At 49.0% G+C, this 21,940-nt stretch overlaps 1 protein-coding gene across 7 annotated transcripts in view; it reads right to left on the reverse strand.

Moving 5' to 3' along the window:
* Window positions 1–21,940, reverse strand: part of LOC105493993 (LARGE xylosyl- and glucuronyltransferase 1) — a 634,501-nt gene that overhangs the window by 21,325 nt on the left and 591,236 nt on the right. For all 7 annotated transcript variants that reach the window (XM_011762035.3, XM_011762030.3, XM_011762032.3 and 4 more), the window contains 2 exons: window positions 21,276–21,439; window positions 9,211–9,489 (listed from right to left, as the gene is read on the reverse strand). In XM_011762035.3, coding sequence (XP_011760337.1) covers window positions 9,211–9,489; window positions 21,276–21,439 — 443 coding nt within the window. The remainder of the gene's footprint in view (window positions 1–9,210; window positions 9,490–21,275; window positions 21,440–21,940) is intronic.

Genomic DNA, 21,940 nt, shown 5'->3' on the forward strand with positions numbered 1-21,940 from the left:
GAAATCATGTGAATGACACCGGAGGATTGAGCAGCCTACCTCAGGGTGACAACCCGTGCGCAGAGAGGAAGCAAGGAGCCATCTGTGCTGCTCACTCTGGAGGCAGACCTCAGCACAGCCCGTCCTCCTCTTGTCTCATCCCTAAACATACAAGCCAGTGAGCAGGGTTTGCTCGATTCTACGCCAGTTGTCTAGGAAATGAGTTCTTGGCAGACTGGCTTCCAGAAACTATGTGGCGACAACAGCAAGGACTTGCAAACGAGGGAGACAGGGCGGCCCACAGAGTGCCACTGTAGAATATACACGTAATACACGAGGTCACACATGGGCATGGCCTCTGAGAGCCAGAAGGGCTCCCAGGCATGAGCAAGATCTGGTGGCTCCTTAATGGATGGCGTTAAGATTTCCAGAGGGAGAACCTGTCAGTCAGAGAGGGGCAGGTGAGGAAGAGAAGCTAAGAAGCTTTTGGGGCAAATTTTACAAATAACCAGTAATAACAATTGCCACAGTTTACTGAGCACTTGACCATGTGCAAGGCTCTGGGCTAGAGACTCTGTCTCCATCATCTCAGGTAACGCTCAACATTCCTCTCTAATTACCCCACTGTCCTGATGTTTACTGTTACTAATAACAGCTAAACACTGTAGAACACTTGCTATGTGCTGGCATAGAGTTAAACCCTGGCTGGGGATCACGGAGGCCTGGCACTAAGGAGGGCAGCTGTGCGGCACACTGCCCGGATTCAGAGACCACCTTCGTGGACACTCACCAGCTCATACTCTTGAACACATTCCATCTTTGTGCCACAGTTTTCTCCTCTGTGAACTGTGGACTGTATTAGTACCTGTGCTGTGTGACTTTGTAAGAACTACATGGATTATCTGGTGCAAAGATTAAAACAGTTCCCTAGTGGATAGGATACGCTTGGCAAATGCAAGCCACGATGACGGTCGTGGCCATCATGATGAAGAGAAGATGGGCCTATCGGGCAACTGGATCAATAAACAGGCTAAGCATAGAACACCTATGGATAAGCCTAAGATGAGCCAGTTATCCTTTTTCTTTTTCTTTTTTTTTTTTGAGATGGAGTTTCTCTCTTGTTGTCCAGGCTGGAGTACAATGGCGCAATCTCGGCTCACCGCAATCTCTACCTCCCGGGTTCAAGCAATTTTCCCGCCTCAGCCTCCTGAGTAGCTGGGATTACAAGCATGCGCCACCATGTACAGCTAATTTTTGTGTTTTTAGTTGAGACGGGGTTTCTCCATGTTGGTCAGGCTGGTCTTGAACTCCCGACCTCAGGTGATCTGCCCACCTTGGCCTCCCTAAGTGCTGGGAGTGTGCCCAGCCCACCACTTATCCTTTTAGTACTGCTGTGCCCATGGGCATGTTACTTAGCCTGAACATCCTCATTTGTAAGATGAATTGCGGTGAACTTTAATGGTAAAACACAGGTGAAAGGGCTCGTAACAGTGCTTGGCGCATAGTAAGTGCTCAATAAATGTTAAATGTTATAGATACAGCAGAGTTAAAACAATGAATGAGCCCAAGGAAATGTCACCTGGTAATGTCTCCGGGCAGGCAGCCAGTCAGCTTCGCCTGGTCCCACCCCTACCTGGCTTTGTTCACATGTCTGCACTCATTCAACAAGTATTTATAGAACAGCCATGATGTGCCAGGGAAAATGTAAGGGGGTAGGTGGTTAGATGTCAAGCTGGGCAGAAAAGAATCAAACAGAAAGCTGGCATTCCTACACAGTGTCAGAATATAGTCTCTACCCAGTGTGGCACATCTGTCCTCCAGAAGGGTGCCGGGTGCAGTGGCTCACGCCTGTAATTCCAGTACTTTGAGAGGCAGAGGTGGGCGGATCACTTGAGGTCAGGAGTTCGAGACCAGCCTGGCCAACATGGCAAAACCCCATCTCTAATAAAAAATACAAAAAAATTAGCCAAGTGTGGTGGCATGTGCCTGTAATCTCAGCTACTTGGGAGGCTGAGGCAGGACAACTGCTTGAAACCGGGGGGCGGAGATTGCAGTGAGCCAAGATCACGCTATTGTACTCCAGCCTAGGCGGCATAAAACTCTGTCTCAAAAAAAAAAAAAAAAAAAAAAAAAAAAAAAAAAAAAAAGAAGGGTTTGTCCCCAAGAAGGCAAAGGCAGTGAGGACAGTAGAGATACTTTACATTTTGGGCACGGATTAAAGATGAGGATTCCTCACGCCTGTAATCCCAGCACTTTGGGAGGCCAAGGCGGGCGGATCACCTGAGGTCAGGAGTTGGAGACCAGCCTGGCCAACACGGTGAAACCCCGTCTCTACTAAGAATACAAAAATTAGCCGGGCGTGGTGGCAGGTGCCTGTAATCCCAGCTACTCAGGAGGCTGAGGCAGGAGAATCTCTTGAACCTGGGAGGCAGAGGTTGCAGTGACCGAGATCGTGCCATTGCACTCCAGCCTGGGGACAAGGGTGAGACTTCATCTCAAAAAAAAAAAAAAAAAAAAAAAAAAAGATGAGGATTCTGCAGGGTCAGTGAAAGGGGTCGGAAACCTGTGCCAGTCTCATGAATGTGGAAAGTCTCAGCAGAGTGAAGCTGTCCAGGTCTTGGAAATGCCACGATGTCTCAGGCCCTTCTCTCCCCTCATTTAGAGACCTTCAGTGTGCACCCACGTCGGGTCATTCGCTTGTTAGTTTAAGCTCCTGTATCTCTCAGCCTTGTATCTGTGTGAATGCCGATGCTAGCAATGGCACATACAGTTGCAATGACCACCAGGGTGCAAACCTCTGAGGGCCAGAACTTAGTCTTCCCTGTTTACTGTTCTAGCCCCAGCACCTGAAACAGTGCCTGGTCACGCAGACACATGGAACAAAGAATGTTTCGGGCATTCCTGGGTGCTTTCCAAATACTATTAGCTCTAATCTTCTCAGTTCCTTAAGAACTGGGGAAGAGGAAAAAGCAGTATGATTCCCATTTCACAGATAAAGCAAGTTAGAGAGGTTAAGTGCATTTCCCAACGTTAAATACATTCTAAATAAAGAGTACTCAGCATCAGTCAGTCACGGTGGTTCACGCCTGTAATCCCAGGGCTGTGGGAGGCTGAGGCAGGAGGATTGCTTGAGCCCAGGAGTTTGAGACTAGCCTGGACAATATGGTCTGGGTTATGTTTATTTTTCTAAAAGGAAATTTAAAAATTAGCTGGGCATGGTGGTATACACCTGTAGTCCCAGCTACTTGGGAGGCTGAGGCAGGAAGATTGTTTGAGCCCAGGAGTTTGAGGCTGCAGTAAGCTATGATTGCACCACTGCACTCCAGCCTGGGTGACAGAGGAAGACCCTGTGTCTAAAAAGAAGTAGAGAAGGAAAGGAAAGGAAAAAGGAAAGATGGAAAGAAAGAGAAAAGGAAAGAGAGAGAGAGAGAGAGGCCGGAAACAGTGGCTCGTGCCTGTAATCCCAGAACTTTGGGAGGCCTGGGAGGGCGGATCACTTGAGCCCAGGAGTTCAAGACCAGCCTGGGTAACACAGTGAAACTCTGTCTCTACAAATGGTTAAAAAAAAAAAAAATTGGCCGGGAGTGATGGTGCATGGCTATAATCCCAGCTACTGGGGAGACTAAAGTGGGAGAATCACTGGAGCCGGGGGAGGTTGAGGCTGCAGTGAGCCATGATTGCACCATTACACTCCAGCCTGAGCAACAGAGAGAGAGAGAGAGAGAGAGAGAGAGAGAGAGAGAGAGAGAAGAAGAAGAAGAAGCAGCAGCAGCAGCAGCAGCAGCAGCAGCAGCATGGAAAGAAAGGAAGAAAAGAGAGAAAATGAGAAAAGAGCCGGGCGCGGTGGCTCAAGCCTGTAATCCCAGCACTTTGGGAGGCCGAGACGGGCGGATCACGAGGTCAGGAGATCGAGACCGTCCTGGCTAACACGGTGAAACCCCGTCTCTACTAAAAATACACAAAATTAGCCGGGCGCGGTGGTGGGCGCCTGTAGTCCCAGCTACTCGGGAGGCTGAGGCAGGAGAATGGCGTGAACCTGGGAGGCGGAGCTTGCAGTGAGCTGAGATCCGGCCACTGCACTCCAGCCTGGGCGGCAGAGCGAGACTCCGTCTCAAAAAAAAAAAAAAAAAAAAAAAAACAAAGAGAAAATGAGAAAAGAGAGAAAGGGAAAGAAAGAGAGAGAGAGAGAGAGGAAGAAGCATGGAAAGAAAGAAAGAAAAGAGAGAAAATGAGAAAAGAGAGAAAGGGAAAGAAAGAGAGAGAGAGAGAAAGAAAGGAAGGGAAGGAAAGGTGTGGAGGGAGGGGAAAGAGGGAAGGGAAAGGGGAGGGAGAGTCCTCTGCACTGAAATGCAGGTCTGAATGACCCTCAGGGACAGCAACGTCACCTACAATGCAGTATACTGCCTGGCACATAGTAGATACTCACTACATAGTTTTTGAAAGAATGAGTATCAATATATAGTTTCTCATTTTCAGAAAGAGAAAAAACGTAGATGGTCACATGAAGCTACCCAGGCTGCACAGAAGGTGGCAGAGTTTGCAATGGCAGGGGTTGGGTTGGAGCAGGGGCCTAGCACAGAGGTCCAATCAGAAGCCCAATACTGAATAGGCCAAGGGGCAGAAAATGAACTCCTGCTGGGCACCCACCATAACCCCACAGGAGGCTATGATTAGCTCCTATGTTAATTGAGGAAGTGAAAGAATGGGGAGATGAAGCAAGCAGCCCCAAGTCACACACTTGATTACTGTTGTGGAACCTGGCTTCAAAGGCAAGCCTGCGCAACTTGTGTCATGCCCTGCTGACTTTCACTTGACATTTCTGAGATCAAGAGTGAAAGCTGGACATCCAGGAGCTCATTCTTTAGAAAAAGTAGGTGACGGGGCTGGAAGGAGATTTTAGTGAAACTCTGCAGCTGTTGTCCATGCATACAGCTGATTCCATTATTTTCCGATTGATCTGTTTGTTATGGCTGTACTATTAGCTTGTTGCTAAGCAACTGCTCAAAGAGCTAAGATGCTGAACTTTTTTTGGTAACCAAGTAGAACCCCAAAAAGGGTGATATAAATAAGTGTTTGGGGGTACAAGCTGAGGGCTGCCGGTCAGCCTGCTCTGGTACCCTGGAGGTTTGGGAGTAACCTGGCCCCTTCAACAGAGTGAGCGGGCTGGCATGGAGGAAAGCTGCTTTCTTCCTCCTCTAATGCTAACATTTAACCTCTCTGGGGCCTCAGTTTGGTCACCCGTAATGGTGGTTACCTTAAAGAGCAATGTGAAGAACAGAGGTAATGACAGAGTGCAGCTAGCAGGGTTTCTGGTGCATGGTAAGGGCTCAATAACTTGTAACGGTCATCATTTTTCATAATTAAAAAATGTATTTTTTTGAGATAGGGTGTTGCCCTGCTGTTCAGGATGGAGTGCAGTGGCACAATCATGGCTCATTCTATCTTCCATTGCGTGGGCTCAGGCGATCATCCTGTCTCAACCTCCCGACTAGCTGAAACCACAGGCGTGCTCCACAATGCTTGGCAATTATTTTATTTTATTTTTTGAGATGGAGTCTCACTCTGTTGCCAGGCTGGAGTGCAGTGGTGCGATCTCGGCTCACTGCAACCTTCACCTTCTGGGTTCAAGCGATTCCCCTGCCTTAGCCTCCTGAGTAGCTGGGAATACAGGTGTGTACCACCATGCCTGGCTAATTTTTGGTATTTTAGTAGAGACGGGGTTTCACCATGTTGACCAGGATGGTCTCGATCTTCTGACCTCGTGATCCACCTGCCTCAGCCTCCCAAAGTGCTGGGATTACAGGTCTGAGTCACGGTGCCCTGCCAATTGTTAAAATTTTTCATAGATATGGGGTCTCAATATATTGCTCAGGCTGGTCTCAAATTCCTGGGCTCAAGCGATCCTCCCGCCTCAGCCTCCTAAAATGCTGGGTTACAGGTGTCAGCCACTGCACCTGGCCAATATTAACATCTTGACAGAGCTTGGGTAGAGCATTCTGTGGGAGATCAGTGCTGAGGAAGTCAGTTTCTAGAAGGGTCTGGGGGCTTTGTTGGAGTCCTCAGCTGCCACAGCAAACAGCACCCTTAACCTCAGCTCACACCAGTGAAGCTATGGTGTGTACAAGGGGCATCTACTGGTAACGTCTGGATCAGAAACGAATCTGTCTACTCACCTGAAAAAATGTCCCTGAAACCAAGGGTAAGTTGATGTGATTACTTCATATGAAAAGAACAGTGCCTGCTTATTTGGAGCTTCGAAGAGAATCACATTCCTTATTGATTCTTATAAATACTCTGGTGGCCTCGGAATTGTCTAGGTCATGTCAGAGGTTACACTCTGGTCGTTTGGGGTGGGGTTGTGAGGGGTCAAGGCAGCCTGAAGACACATTTGGTAGGCCTCAACAGCATTGGAAACAGTTTTTTGCTCCAAATCATCATCCAAAAACAATTTTTGAAAATTAGCTGCCAACATTAAAGAAAACATTTTATATGAAAATCCAGATTCCCAACTCCTCTTGAAAAATATGAATACCCAGTAACCTTCCCTGCCTCCCTAAAGCAATAATTATACAATTGTGTGGAGAGATGACTGGCTCCTTGAGACCACGGCTCCGGTCTCTCTATTGAATTGTACTCGGCATTCTTGGGAAAAGTCTGGGAAGAAGGTAATAAAGTTTTAAAACCAATTTGCAATATTTCAAAACCCCTGAGGGGAACCACATACCTTCTTGTGACAAGGTGGCTAAGGCCAACTACCACCTCAAGTGACTCTGCATTAAGCAAATGCTAAGTAGAAGGGCACACGAGCTACCTCACATCAAGTAGGGCTTGCATTAGCAGTGAACAATGTCTTTAATTAATAAAAACATAGAAAGAAAAAGAAAAAAAAAACCCAGCCTGTTCATACGTATTGTTTTTTAAAACATGATGCCCACGAGGTCAAATAATTCAACAGTCCTTGCACAGGGAGAATAGAGACCACAGACTCATATGGGGCCAGCTCACTTTCAATTGGTTGGAGCGAAGGAAGAGTCCCAGAGGGGTGGAGGGTGGGCAGGGGTCCAATCCTGAAGCCTCTTTTCTTGGTCTAGGGTGGCACTCACTCCCATCATCTATCTGTTCCCTTGGGAGCCTGTCATCCCGCAAGCTGCCCAAGTTTCAGAATCTGCAGGGATCAGAGGCTGCGAGCCCCATCTGGCCACATGGGGGCACCCTGGCTCCACACACTGGATTCCAAGACCCAGCAGGCACTGGCACAAGTGCTGGGGCTGGAGGGAGAGCGCCCTTTCTGCAGCCTGGCGGTTCAAGGGTTAAGGCTATGGCGCTGGGTACCACAGCACCTTCCATCCCTGATTCAGGGTCATGCTGCCTAGGGGTAGCTCATGTTACTGTTTTTAACAGAGTCTGGTAGGGACTCCTCCCGCCCTGGGGGAGGGATTGACACTAGGAAACCCGAAGATGTCCCTGGAAGGACACGGACTCAGAAGCCGGAGACAGAGCACAGGCTGCCTAACTTTGCTCCAGAGAGCGCAGGGCACGGAGGGTACGCAGACTAAACCGATGCTTTGGCTTCTCTACAGAAGGTTTAAAGACTCCTAGAAGCTCTTTTAAGAGAGAAAGAGACAGAGGCAGTAAGAGAAAGATACTAAGAGACAGAGAGACAGAGTCAGAGGGAGGGAGGGAGAGCAAGAGAACAAGAGAGAAAGAAATCAGACCCCGTCTGGTTTGGGACAAATAGAAACCCCAGCGCAGGCCAACAATGTGCAGCAGCGTGACCGGCAGACCTGGGGCTGCAGACGCTGGTTCACACCCTGGCGCAAGCTCTCTGGACTTGAACTGTTATTTTGCTTCTCTGAGCCCCACTCTTCCTCCCTGTAGAATGCAGGTAGCTATACCTGCCTCTGGGGCTCGATGTGTAGAACCAATGGGATGATATATGCAAATCACCTCTCATGGTACCTGGATCTAGGCAGGCACTCACTCAGTATAGGCCTCATTCATGCTGACCAATGGCAGTAAATAAAGGATTTTTTTTTTTTAATGTCATTGGACCATGATCCCGTGTAACTTTAGTTTTCTCGTGTGAAATGGGACCTTTGGGTCACGTGACTTCCAAGGTTCCTATCAGTCGTAATTGTGTACTATTCTACAATAAACGCACTCTTCACACAGCCATCCATCTAAGCCTTCCATTAGCCGAATGCTTTCTCCAGCTGCTGACACCCTGTCCCACGAGGTGGGGGGAGCTGGAAAGGGACACTGCAGATTCACAGAAGCAGTCGTGATGGTCCTTATGTACTTGGCTCTGCCGTCAGACTGGCTGTTTTGACCCCAGCTTCTCTTTACTAGATGAGTAACCCTGGGTCAGCGGCTCCTGGTCTCGGTCCCACAGTTCCCCGTTTAGAAAAGGAAGGTCATATTACCACCCATGGCAGAGGCTCTGGGGGAGGAAATGAGATCCTATCTGTGAAGCACTCAGAACAGTGCCTGGCACGCAGCAAACACTTCTGTAAGTACTAGGCATCATCATCACTTAGATTTGTTTGAAAGGCTGGGCAATAATCTTTCTTGGGTTACATGAAGGTTGTCTGGTCTAAAACCGGAAGAAGGAGGGTATGTTTTCTTTATTATTATGATTATTATTTGAGACGGAGTCTTGCTCTGTTGCCAGGCTGGAGTGCAGTGGAGCGATCTCGGCTCACTGCAACCTCCAACTCCCTGGTTCAAGTGATTCTCCTACCTCAGCTTCCCAAGTAGCTGGGATTACAGGCTTGTGCCACCACGCTCGGCTAATTTTTTTGGTATTTTTAGTAGAGAGGGGGTTTCGCCATGTTGGCCAGGATGGTCTTGAACTCCTGACCTCATGATCCACCTGCCTCAGCCTCCCAAAGTGCTGGGATTACAGGCGTGAGCCATCCTGCCTGCCTGAGGAGGGTATGTTTTCATAGATGCTACAGAAAAAGCAACAGACTGGCAGACAAAAAGAGATGTTCCCTGGACCAAGCTCTGCCATCAGCATTTCCTTCTGCAAACTCAGGTTGCAATCTGTTCACTGAGAACTCTATTGCTGGGTGGCTGTGGGCAGTTCCCCTCTGCTTTCTGGGTCTTTGCTGCCCCATCTGGAAAAGAAAGCTGTTGGACTAGACGATGACCCTAAGGGCCTTCTGGTCCTCGCACTGCATGGCCCTATGTGCCTTCTGGCCCGATGGCCAGGCCCCTGCAGGTCCTTACCTGAGGTACTCATAGAGCCCATACATGGGCAGGAAGTCAATGTCAGACAGGAACATGTAGGGAGTGCTGATGTGCTTCATGGCCACGTTGCGCAGCAGGTTCACAGGGTAGAACTGGCCCTCCTTGTACACGATGTGGTAGCCCACGTTGTGGCGGCTCATAAGCACCTCGGAGCCCTGAGCGTAGCGGAGGAACTGCTGGGCCTCGGCGTCTGACAGGTAGAGGGCCAGGCTGATGGGCCCCTCCCAGTGCTTGCAGATGGCCTCCAGCATCTGGAGCCTGGAAGAGACAGGGAAGGTGAGCCGCGGGACCTGGGCCATCCATGCATCATCCGCCCGGCCTGTCGTGGGGCTCTGCCTCCAGTGATGCTGGATCAACCAGCTGTGGATCAAATCCCTGCTTTCAATGTGACTCATTCAGTTCCTTTACCTATAAAACAGGCATCAACACGCTTACCTTGCTGGTTCTCGTCCTTCCCTGCTTCCAACTGAACATGTGATATCAAGTCGTATCCCACTATAAGCCTCGGACTCCTCATTTCAAAGCCGGGTGGTGAGTATATTAAATGATCTGAAGACCCCCTTCTATCCGCAAAGTCCTACACTTGTCTCTCTGCAAACGTGTAAAACAGCTCTGCTGATCTCCTAAGACAGTGACCAGCCAGGGAGGACTTAGACAAACTAAGAGGCCACTAAATTACAGGAATGGTAAAATAAACAGTAAACGCAAGAGCAACAACAACTATAATAGAAAACGTGCTGCGATGTGCCAGGAGCTTCCCAGAATTCTCTCAACAACCCCAGCACTAGCTGTCATTCTCCCCATTTTCCTGATGGAGGAATGGAGGTGCCATAGGTTCAGTCGGCTCTGCCTCTTGCACTGAGAGGCTAGACATGTGGAGACAGGTGCCCTGATGGGACCCTGGAGTCAGTGAGAAAAACATAACACTAAAAAAGGGAATAGAAAAACATGTGAATGTTGAAAACAAAAGTCTACCTGGGGTGATGCCGTCATCACTGTCTTCAGAGCCCTTACTACCCCAGGGTGCCAGTCAACTTTGCAAGGCTACCTCAGAGATGCTGAGCCAGGGAGAGGGGGAAAAACAGAGCCCAGTGAAAAAAAAATACAAAAAAAAAAAAAGGGCGGGGGGTGGTTTGCAACAGAGAGCGTTCTGCAAAAATGTTTGAAGATAAATCTATAAAGATATTTTCTTTCAAAGGCGTTAGAAGTGTCTGGTACATAAAATCTATGGCTAAGCAACAGCAAAAGCCTACCTGAATTGTTTTTCCTTACCCAGCAAGAGGTACATAATCAGCAGTCTCCTGGTCAGAATGCCCACTTTATTCGGACCATTACCAGGAAATCGATTGCATGCATTTCTATGCTTCTAAACAAAAGGAAATGGGCACACCTATCTTTTTTCAATGGCCTTTTTGATGACTTCCAGAATTTTCTCGCAGTAATTCTGTGAATTGGCACTGCCTAGATTAGCTTTCTCGTTCAGTCGGGAGGGTTAAGATATTCACCAGTGCAAAATGCTCTCCATTTCTCATCCATTATAATGCTTGCTAACCAAATTGACCAGAGCCATTTCTTACAAAGGCACCGCATTCTCCATGACGCCTAATGGCACTGAACTTTGTGCCAGGCTTCTGCTGTGGGGGCCTGCCCTCTCCTGGGCTCTGAGGATCTGCAATTTTGAATTATGCCTCCTGCACCTGTTTCACCTTCTGCAAATGTGGGGGACTCTGCGCTTCACGAGAGGCCATTTGTACAAATCCTCTGAGAACTGGAGAGCAAAAGGCAAGAATAATTTCCAGCATGTAGACATGAGACCTGCTGAAGGAAGTGGGTGGGAGGAGGGAGGTTTGGCTGGGCATGAAGAGAGGATCACCTCTTGGGATTCTCCCACTAGCTTGGTTTTTGCCTCTGTGTCTCAGTTTTCCAAGAAAGGAACCCCTCCCCTGCCCCGTGACCTGCCACAGTCCCTCTCCTAAGCTCAGTCAAGAGTTTAGAGTAAGAACACAGAGGCCAGGCGTGGTGGCTCACGCCTATAATCCCAGCACTTTTGGAGGCCAAGGCGGGCGGATTGTTTGAGGTCAGGAATTCAAGACCAGCCTGACCGACATGGTGAAACTCCATCTCTACTAAAAATACAAAAATGTTAGCCAGGCGTGGTAGTGCACACCTGTAGTCCCAGCTACTTGGGAGGCTGAGGCAGGAGATACTCAGGAGGCTGAGGCAGGAGAATCGCTTGAACCTGGGGGGGCGGAGGTTTCAGTGAGCTGAGATTGCACCATTGCACTCCAGAGTGAGACTGTCTCAAAAAAAAAAAAAAAAAAGAGAAAAAATACTCAAGGTTCTCAGAAGAAAGGTGCTGTGCACGTGAAAAATAAGTCGAGCTTTAGAGATAATGCAGCTGGATGTTGTCCTGTGGAGCCTCCACAAGTGAGACAGAATGGTGACACAACACACTGCTGTTTCTATGTCCCCCAGCCCCAATCTCTCCAATCTTTAGTCCCTTAGAACCAACCTTCCTGCCAGGACCTGAACAACCGTGACAAACCGAGCTTTCTATAATGACGGTAATATTTAAGGTGTGATCATGATCTCAGTCATCTCTCCCTTTACCTGCTGTTTGCCATGTCTTTGCCACACTGTGGCTATCACATTTAATCCTCATAGTAACTATAACACTGAGATTCTTATCACCATCTTACAGGCAAGGAAGCTTAAGGGGATGAAATAACTTCTTTCAAGTCACCCAGTCACAAAGTGAAGGACCTAGATTCACATTCGGGTCTACCTAACCCCAAAGCCCGGATCCAAGTCATTATTTAATACGGATTGGAGTTAGGCTGAGAACAAAGTTCCCAAATACCTTTGCTTCATTGCCTGTTTCCCCAAGTAAGAGCATGTTCTTCTCCCGGTGTCAGTGCCTCCCTACTCCTTCCCCTCCTCAGTCCCTCTTGGTATCTGTCTCAAAGTTTCACAGTCCCCTCGGCTCTCTCCTTAGGTTCTATTTCTGCATCTCAAACACGTCTTCACCTAATACAAATTTGTTATTTCCAATGCATCAGATATACGACACAGACAAGGTGCCTAGGCACCTGCATTTCAGGAGCTTTTATTCTAGTGGGGAAAAAAGACAAATCAACAAACCAGTGGTTTGATTAGGGAGGTGATTAGGTTATGAAGGTGGAACTCTCATGAGTGAGGTTCATACCCCTTTTCTTTTCCTTTTTTTTTTTTTTTGAGACTGAGTCTCACTCTGTTGCCCAGGCTGGCGTACAGTGCTGCGATCTTGGCTCACTGCAACCTTCACCTCCCAGGTTCTCTCCCCTCGTCTGTTCCCTAAGGGTTGTCCCAGTGCAGTTCTTGCTGATGCCAAGCTCTGTGGCCAGACTTTCTTTTGCTGGATGAGTCCATGGAAGAGCTGATCCTAAACCCAGAAGGCCTGTCTCTGTCCCATGCTGGTTCCCACCTCCCCATGGAGACCACCATTGCTTCACCTAGGGAGGGGCGGGCAAAGGCTCAGAAATGTCTGGCAGATCTAGAAACAGGCGGGGGCTACTCCATAGAGTCCCACTAAGGCTGGAAGCCTCACACAGTCTCTGTAGTCATAAAGGAGCAGGTAGGGAGATGGCCGGGTCAGAAACCCAGAAGACCAGGGCTGGAAGGAATTCTAGAGCATCGCCAGGACCAAGCAGCCCAGGCCGTGACCACTCAGTGTCTGCTGGGATAGGGAACTCACGCCCACCAGGGCAGACCATTCTAATCCGGTGCACGGCCCGTGAAGCAGGCTGCGCAGCATATCACACAGCGTGCAGCTGTAGGTTTTGGGGTCAGACAGACCTGGAGTTGTCCTCTGAGCTGTGTCAGTATTCCTGAGCAAGTGACAGTTCTTTGGGCTTCAATTTCCACATATGTATTTTGGGGATAATAATGCCTTTGGCAGATTACAAAATAGCTATAAATCATCCCTCTCCCTCTGTCCATACCCTCTGGAAATAATCTCCCACGTGAATTCTGGCCACATGACTTGCTTTGGTCCATGGGCTGTTAGCAAGCACGACATGAGCAGAGATGAGATAAAGGGCTTGTGCCTGCTGCCACGTGAACTAGCCCTACACCACCTTGCCCTGGTGTAACCCTGGTCTCTGCTGATAGCCAGACGACCCCCCAAAAAGCTACCTAGTTTACGGCAGACACACGAATGAGCCCAGCAGAGTCTAGCCCACACTGCCAATCAAAGAATCACAAGCTCACTCCAGTTCTTGTACTAAGCTGCTAAGACTCAGGGCAGTTTGTGAAGCAGTAACATCTAGTTGGATTTGAGGATTAAATGAGATAATGGTACAAAGTGTCTGGTGCAAAGCTAGATATACAGCAGGTACTCCATATACGATAGCTGTTATTTCCTCCTTAGGTTCTATTTCTGCCTCTGAAACATGTCTTCACCTAATACAAATTTGTTATTTCCAATGCATCAGGTATACGATACAGACAACGGGCCTAGGCACCTGCATTTCAGGAGCTTTTATTCTAGTGGGGAAAAAAGACAATCAACAAACCAGAGGTTTGAATAGCGGGGTGATTAGGTCATGAGGGTGGAACTCTCTTGAATGAGATTCGTGCCCCCCCGACTTTTGTTTTTTGAGACTGAGTCTCACTCTGTTGCCCAGGATGGGGTGCAGTGTTGCGATTTTGGCTGACTGCAACCTCCACCTCCCAGGTTCAAGTGATTTTTCTGTCTCAGCCTCCCGAGTAGCTGGGATTACAGGTGTGCGCCACCATGCCTGGCTAATTTTTATATTTTTAGTAGAGACGAGGTTTCGCCGTGTTGGTCAGGCTGGTCTCGAACTCCTGACCTCAGGTGATCTGCCTGCCTTGGCCTCCCAAAGTGATGGGATTACAGGCATGAGCCACCGCACCCAGCCTTCATGCCCTTTCAAGAGGCCCAGGGAGCTAGCTGGCTCCTTCCACCACGTGAGGACACAGTGATGAGGGACTCTCTGTGAACCAGGAAGTGCATCCTCACCAGACACCAAATCGACCAAAGCCTTGATCTTAGACTTCCAGCCTCCAGCACTGTGATAAATACATTTCCAGTGTTTATACACCAAATAATTTATGGCATTTTGTTACAGCAGATAATGAGAAGGATCTGGCATTGTGAAAAGTCTGGGGGGAAAGCTTTCCAAGAAGAGGGGATGGCCCTTGGGGTAACAATGGGCTCGGCATGTTCAAGCTGGAAGAGACGGGACCAGTGTGGGTGCAGCACAGGACAGTGAGGGGCAGAGGTGAGATGAAGGCATCAGGGGTTGTACAGATGCCAGGCTGGATGGGCCTTGAAGACTACAGCAGGCAGGTGGGACACTGTTCCATGTGTAACAAGAAGTCATCTGAGGGTTTCAATGATGTGACCCGATTTACATTTTTAAAATATCACTCTGCCTGTTACACGGAGAAAAAATTACCTTTCACTCTCTAGAATGTCAGTGCTTTCAAATGTAAGCTTGTTTAAGATCACCTGGGGGGCTTATTAAAACCCCCATTTCCAGGCCCCACCCAAGAGATTCTGGTTCAGGAGGTCTGAGGTGGGGCCTAAGAATCTGTATCTCTGACAAGCTCCTGTGCAATGCTGTGTTGCTGGTCCCAGGAGCAGGCTTGAAGCAACACTGTTCTAAAGAGTGGGGCCCTGTGAGCCCAGCGCATTCTCTCTCCTTTACTAACAGAGAGCAGAGAAGTGCCCCGTCATTCCCATGAGGCCCCGCAACTGTAGTCAACACTTAACATCTTTGTCGAAGACACACTAAAGAACCAGGCTCTCCCTGGACAGGTGTCAGAAGACAGGTGACCCCCTCGTGATCAGCTCCCTCCGTCCCTTCGCCACTGGTGTCTTCCGCTGGGACGGGAGGGAAGGGTGCTGAGCTGCTGAAGGATAAGCAGATCTCCCGGCTTCACGGCCACGGTTGCAACGTTCACTCTTTCTGAATGGAATTCCAGAGGGAGCTGGGCACGGGAGCGCGAAGGCCAGCTCTCCTAATTCGTTGTGGCATTCACGTAGGGGCCTACTTCTGACTCGAAGGTTTACAAACACATCTGAAACGGTTCTTAAATTAAAAATCAATCCAACAGGCACCAGTCAGCGTGCTGCATTGTAATCGGATGCGTTGACAGAGTGGAAGTGGCTGCGGGAATTTCTACCATTCTTCATCAGCCTGCAGTGCCACTTTATCATTTTTAATTGCGGCCCGCTAAGCACCTCTCATTAGGGCTTGGAATCCCTTGGGTTCTCTTGAGATATTGTCCTGATGGCGATACATGTCACAGTACAGGAGTGGGTATCGTGTGTCTGCTACACGTGGGCTGTCCAGGCTTTGAAGGGAAGACCGCTATGGTCGGTGCTTGCTGCAGACGTGAGTGGGGCCCAGACTTTTTTTTTTTTTTTCGAGACGGAGTCTCGCTCTGTCGCCCAGGCTGGAGTGCAGTGGCAGGATCTCGGCTCACTGCAAGCTCCGCCTCCTGGGTTCACGCCATTCTCCTGCCTCAGCCTCCCGAGTAGCTGGGACTACGGGCGCCTGACACTATGCCTGGCTATTTTTTTGTATTATTTTTAGTAGAGATGGGGTTTCACTGTGTTAGCCAGGATGGTCTCCATCTCCTGACCTCGTGATCTGCCTGCCTCGGCCTCCCAAAGTGCTGGGATTACAGGTGTGAGCCACCGCGCCCGACCACAGACTTTCTTTTAAATGGATTGTGTCTGCAGTCCAGACAAGAAGGATGAATCCCACTGGCAACAGAAGGAGGGACTCGGTTTTGCCTGTATTCTCTTCTTGCTAACAAGTGTATACACAAGGATGGGTTTGAGCTGTTAATAACTAGAAACATGTTTGTTCTACTTGTTTGCAAATTCCAGATAGCAAATTCTATAGCCAGCAGAGAGGTGAGAAACATTAAGAAAAGAGAAATTAATATTTGTTCACATCAACTACTTACTAAGCACTTTACATCTTATTTTGTAGAACCCAGACAAGAATCAGTGAATTTAGCAACATTATCACCATCTCACAGATGAGTCAAGTGAGGCTCAAAAAGGCTAAGTAAGTTGTTCAAACTTAACACAGCTAGGAAGTGGCACAAGTGTAGTTTGAATCCAAGTCTTGCTTTTTTTTTCTTTTCTACTACATCACTTTACCTGTCCTAAACAACTATCATGTGCACATGCCTTCGTAAGAATGTTCAGATCTAGCCAGTATTTACTGGATGTCAAATACGTGCTCAGGGCTTTTATAGAGGATCTCTTATTTACTCCTAACCAGGACCCTATGAGGCAAGTAATTTTAACCCTCTTTTATAGGAGGAAACAGAAAACCAATGATGTTAAGTGACTTGCCCAGAACACCACCTGAGGATTGAATGAGTTGGTGGGATTTGAACCTGGGGCTCTCTGTCCTTCCGATTCTGGTCAACATACTGGTATCATTTAGGGAGCCTCTGAATGTATGTCAGGACTAAGCACTGGGCATGCCTTCTCTCATTTGATCTTTACAACCACCTTAGGGATAATGAGGATAATGATATAATTATCACTTTCAGAATACAGTTGAAGACACTGAGGCTTAAAGAAGTTAAGTGATGCACTTTGGGAGGCCGAGGCGGGAAGATCACGAAGTCAAGAGATTGAGGCCATGCTAGTCAACGTGGCGAAACCCCGTCTCTACTAAAAATCCAAAGTTAGCTGGGCGTGGTGGCGTGCACCTGTAGTCCCAGCTATTGGGAGGCTGAGGCAGGAGGATCGCTTGAACACAGAAGGCGGAGGTTGCAGTGAGCTGAGAGATTGCATCACTGCACTCTGGCCTGGCGACACAGCAAGACTGTCTAACAACAACAACAAAAAAAACAAAAACAAAAAGTTAAGTGACTTGTCCAAAAACAAAGTGACAGGGCAACAAACAACCCACAGTGCCTGACTCCAGGGACCAGGTGTCCTTCACTGTTACGCTACTCTTTACTTTGATTAGAAAGTATATCAGATTTCTTTGGTAGCCACTGGCCACTAATCTTGACTCAGAATATTTTGCTGATAATCTGAATGCATTATCAGGAGGCCTGAATGCCACAGAGAGCCAGCGATGGTTGGAGAGATGGGCACCTGGCTTTAAGTGAAACCCTCTCATTTGCACAGATTATAGTACCTGAGTTTCAGGTAGCTCACGGGAGGGGCCAGGTGCAGTCAAAAGAGACCAATCCAGACCATCATTCAGCACTGATGTGGAGTATTAGATTTTTTTTTTTTACTATAAATGCCATGGAGGAGAAGGAAACACACATGTGAAAAGAGGGACTTCTGTGGTGAGGTGATTTCCTGATGTGGCTGCTTAGTGGTGGGGAGCCTGGGCGTCCAAACTGAAATCTGGGTGAGAAGCCAAAGGGACTTGAGAATTTTAGGGGTGACTCTGGGACACTAGTTGGGTGTCCCTATGGAGCCCCACACAGGATGCCAGATTTGAGCCAGAAGGGCTGGCCACCTCCCCTGGTTTCCCTGAGGCCCTCTGTGATCCAGCCCTGCCTACCTGGCCATGTGTATTTGATCTCTTTCTTCCTCCAACACCCTAAGCCCTAACCACACTTCACACTTCACTATTGTGTTCCCCACTGGGCCTGACTTCCTCTCTGTCCCGTGAACATGCTGCACGCACTACCTTGGGGAGCCTTCCTTCTCTCCTTCTGTGCCTTCTACTCTCAGTTTACCCAGCCTCCCACTCAATTCAGGTGCCACCTCCCCTTGGACACATTCCCTGCCTTTTCCTTTTTCCACCTCTGTGGGATCTCATTGCGTTGGTGCACCTCCTGCACGCCACTCAGAACTCAACATTCTACTGTAGACCTGTTTACCTGTCAGTGGCAGGCAGAGTTCTACGAGGGCCCCCCAGATTCCCACCCTGCTGGTGGACATGCCCTGCGTAATCGCCCTCTCGGGTGTGGGCAGGGCTTGTGAATATCACATTGTGATCACGTGATGTTATAGAAGACTCCGGTGTCGCGGGCCAGAGACAGATTCTCCTGCTGGCCTTGAAGAAGTGGGCTGCCCTGCAGGGATGGGGCTGCATGGCTACGAACTGAGAGTGGCTTCGAGGAGCTGAGGGGGACACCCATCAACAGCCAGCAAGGAAACGGGACCTCCATCCTGGAACTGAATTCTGCTGCAACCCAAATGAGCGTGGATGTGGAGGCCAATCCCCAGATGATATCCCAGCCCTGGATAATCCCTTGAGATTTCAGTCCTGAGACCCTGGGCATAGGGCCCTGCTAGCATCTTCCAGATTCCTGACCCAGAGCGGCCACAAGGTAACAAAGGTGTACTTTTTAAGCTGCTCATTGTGTGGTACGTTGTCACCTAACAAGAGAAAACCAATGGGTTGCCTGAGCCCCCAATAGGCTGCATACTCCTTAAAGACAGGGATAAGTCTTTTAACACATATTCCTCTCCCCTTAAGTGCCTGGTGCAGAATAGTGAGCCGTATTTGCTGAGTGATCACGTGGATGTGGAGATGAGAAAACTGTGGCCACAAGAAGGGACAGGCCTCGCTAGGGCCCTCACAGCAGGTCAAGCACAGAGCTGGTACTAGAGCCTCCGGGCCTGTCCCTTGCTCTTTTGTCCCATGCTGTCTTTACCTGTTACCTGCTAGGATCTGCAAGTTCTCTGTGCACAGGAGTCCCCGTGGCCTTTCTCCAAGTTCTTTTGGAGCCTGTGAATCCCCAGGAGACTGCCAGCCCCTGAAGCCATTGAATTATGCATGTGGTCATTCGCTTGCACGTGGCAGGACTCACAGAGCAAGGAATCCACTTCCCTGAGCCACCTTCAATATGAATCATCCCACGTTGCCTCCAGCGCAAGGTTCCTCTCACTTCCTGGAGCTCTCAGGTGCCTTTACGAAAACGTTTTTGCGTCCAGGTATTTGTTCTTTCATCTGTTTATTCTTCAGTCATTCATGACTAATAACACCTGGCATTTATGGAACACTTATTATGTCCCAGGCACTGTTCTTGGCACTGTACAGGCATTAGCTCATTTAATCCTTAGAACAATCCCATGGAATCTCACCCATAGGCTGGATAGGCATCTCTGAGGTGGCTCAAAAGACAGAATGAGGAATCAAACTTCCTTCCTAATTGTAGGAGCTGAGCGGGGATGACACAAGAGGGAGTTGGGGCAAGGGCAGCCACTGTGGGCCATGTGTGAAGGGAAGCAGAAGCCAGTCAGACAAGGCGGGAAGGGGCACCTGAAGTGGCCAGGTATAGAAAAGCCATGTAGCCCTGGCTGAGTGACCTTGGGGCTTCAAATCCATTCACTTCGTGGCAGTCAGAGATGTTTTTAAAAATATATAAATTAGGATGGGCGCGGTGGCTCACATCTGTAATCCCAGCACTTTGGGAGGCCAAGGTGGGAGGATCACGAGGTCCAGAGATCGAGACCATCCAGGCCAACATGGTGAAACCCTGTCTCTACTAAAAATACAAAAAATCAGCCGGGTGTGGTGGCGGATGCTTGTAGTTCCAGCTACTGGGGAGGCTGAGGCAGGAGAACTGCTTGAACCTGGGAGGTGGAGGTTGCAGTGAGCTGAGATCGTGTCACTGCACTCTAGCCTGGGTGACAGAGCAAGACTCCGTCTCAAAAAAAAAAAAAAAGAACATATATATATATATATATAAATTATATTAGGTAACTGCATAAATTTGTTCAATAACTCCCTACCACACTTAGGATATCTCATGAGTGTCTAACCTCCTACAGTCTTATCTCATGCTGCTTTCCCCCCAAGCCCCTGTTATAATGCGGCCACTCTGGTCTTCTGTGACGTTTCTGAACGTGCAGGCATCTTTCCCACTACAGGCCCTTTGCACTTGTTATTTCATCTGCCTGGGAAACTCTTCTCGCAATAACTCGCATGCCTGACTCCTTTTCTTGTCCTCCAGGTCTCTGTAGAAATGTGCCTTCCTCAGAGAGCCTTCTCCCGACCACACGACCTAAAGAAGGTCTCCAAGCTGGCATTGGGATTATCCTCCCGGTGCCTTCCAAGCACGTATGCAATTACAGTCATTTTTAAAAATTGCGTATTGCTGTTTATGTGACTAGCTCCATCTTCTCAGACCTGGCTACACATTATAAGCTTAAAACAAAACAATGCCAAGGGCTCTGTCCTACAAAGGTCCTTATTTTACTGCTCTGCAAGGCAGCCTGGACGTGAACATGTTATACAATTCCCGAGGTGATTCAATCTCCCTGGACAAGGTTGAGAAGCAGTGCATGGACCTGTAAGCTACATCAGGGCGGAACTCATGTCAGTACTGCCTGGAAATGCTTGACGGATGTTTGTTTCATCAATACACATAGAAGGAAAAGAAACAGCGTTGCTTTCCAGTCGCAATTGTGGCTCCAGTCTCCCCACTCCCCCTCTTCCTGAGGTAATTCGAGTACGGCTCTACTTCTTAAGAATCGATCCTTTCATCTATCCTCAGACAACAACCGTAAGACAAGAGCCCTTGGTTTTCAGTGCTGGGGAGGTGGGGGGGAATGTGACCCAGCTCACCCTTATCAGTACTCTTTTTTTATTTTTACTTTTTTGAGACGGAGTCTTGCTTTGTCACTGGAGTGCAGTGGCGTGATCTCAGCTCACTGCAACCTCTGCCTCCTGGGCTCAAGCAATTCTCCTGCCTCAGCCTCCCCAGTAGCTGGGATTACAGGCGCACACCACCATGCCCAGCTAATTTTTGTATTTTTAGTAGAGACGGGGTTTCACCATGTTGGCCAGGCTGGTCTCGAACTCCTGACCTTGTGATCCGCCTGCCTCGGCCTCTCAAAGTGCTGGGACTACAGGCATGAGCCACCGCACCCGGCCCAGACTTCAATATTCTAAGCCCATGCGCCATCTCTTCCTGCTCCATCCTCCAATTTTAGCATATGTGCTGCGGAAGCGAGCACAGCCCTCTCCATTCTCTATCCTCCATGCAAAGCGCTGCCGTGAGGAGACTGGGGTGGGTGAGGCCATCTGCCATACCTGTCCATGGACAGCTGAGCGACCAGGGTGACGTCCGTGCTGTCTGCCGCAGGCTCGTACTCGTAGTGCAGGAAGTACAGGTGGGTACGGTGGACAGTGAAGCGCTCTCGCCGGAACTCATAGCACAGGTCGTCCTCGTCCAGCTCAGACAGCTGCTTCTGGAGCTGCAGAGTAGGAGAGAGGGCTTGGGCACGTGAAGAAGAGGTCCCAGGGTGCCCATGAGCTTGCCCCTCGAGCCCTGCCCTCCCCGGAGTTTATCACCCATCAGGACGTTGACGGGTCAGAGGTACATGGAAGGGATCACCACTTTTATTTCCCTGTGCAACTTAATCTAATTTCAAAAAGGTGGTAAAAATCAGATGCCTGGGGACCGGGTGTGGTGGCTCACACCTGTAATGCCAGCACATTGGGAAGCTGAGGCGAGCAGATCGCTTAAGCCTGAGAGTTCGAGACCAACCTGGGCAACAAAGCAAAACCCCGTCTCTACTGAAAATAGAAAAATTAGCCGGGCATGGACGTGTGTGACTGCAGTGCTACTCAGGAGGCTGAGGTGGGAGAATCAACTGAGCCTGGGACATGGAGGCTGTAGTGAGCTGAGACGGCACCACTGCACTCCAGCCTAGGCTACAGAGCAAAACCCTGTTTCAAAACAAAAACAAACAAAA

This window comes from Macaca nemestrina, chromosome 15, assembly GCF_043159975.1.
Source record: "Macaca nemestrina isolate mMacNem1 chromosome 15, mMacNem.hap1, whole genome shotgun sequence".
NCBI classification, from domain to species: Eukaryota; Metazoa; Chordata; class Mammalia; order Primates; family Cercopithecidae; genus Macaca; species Macaca nemestrina.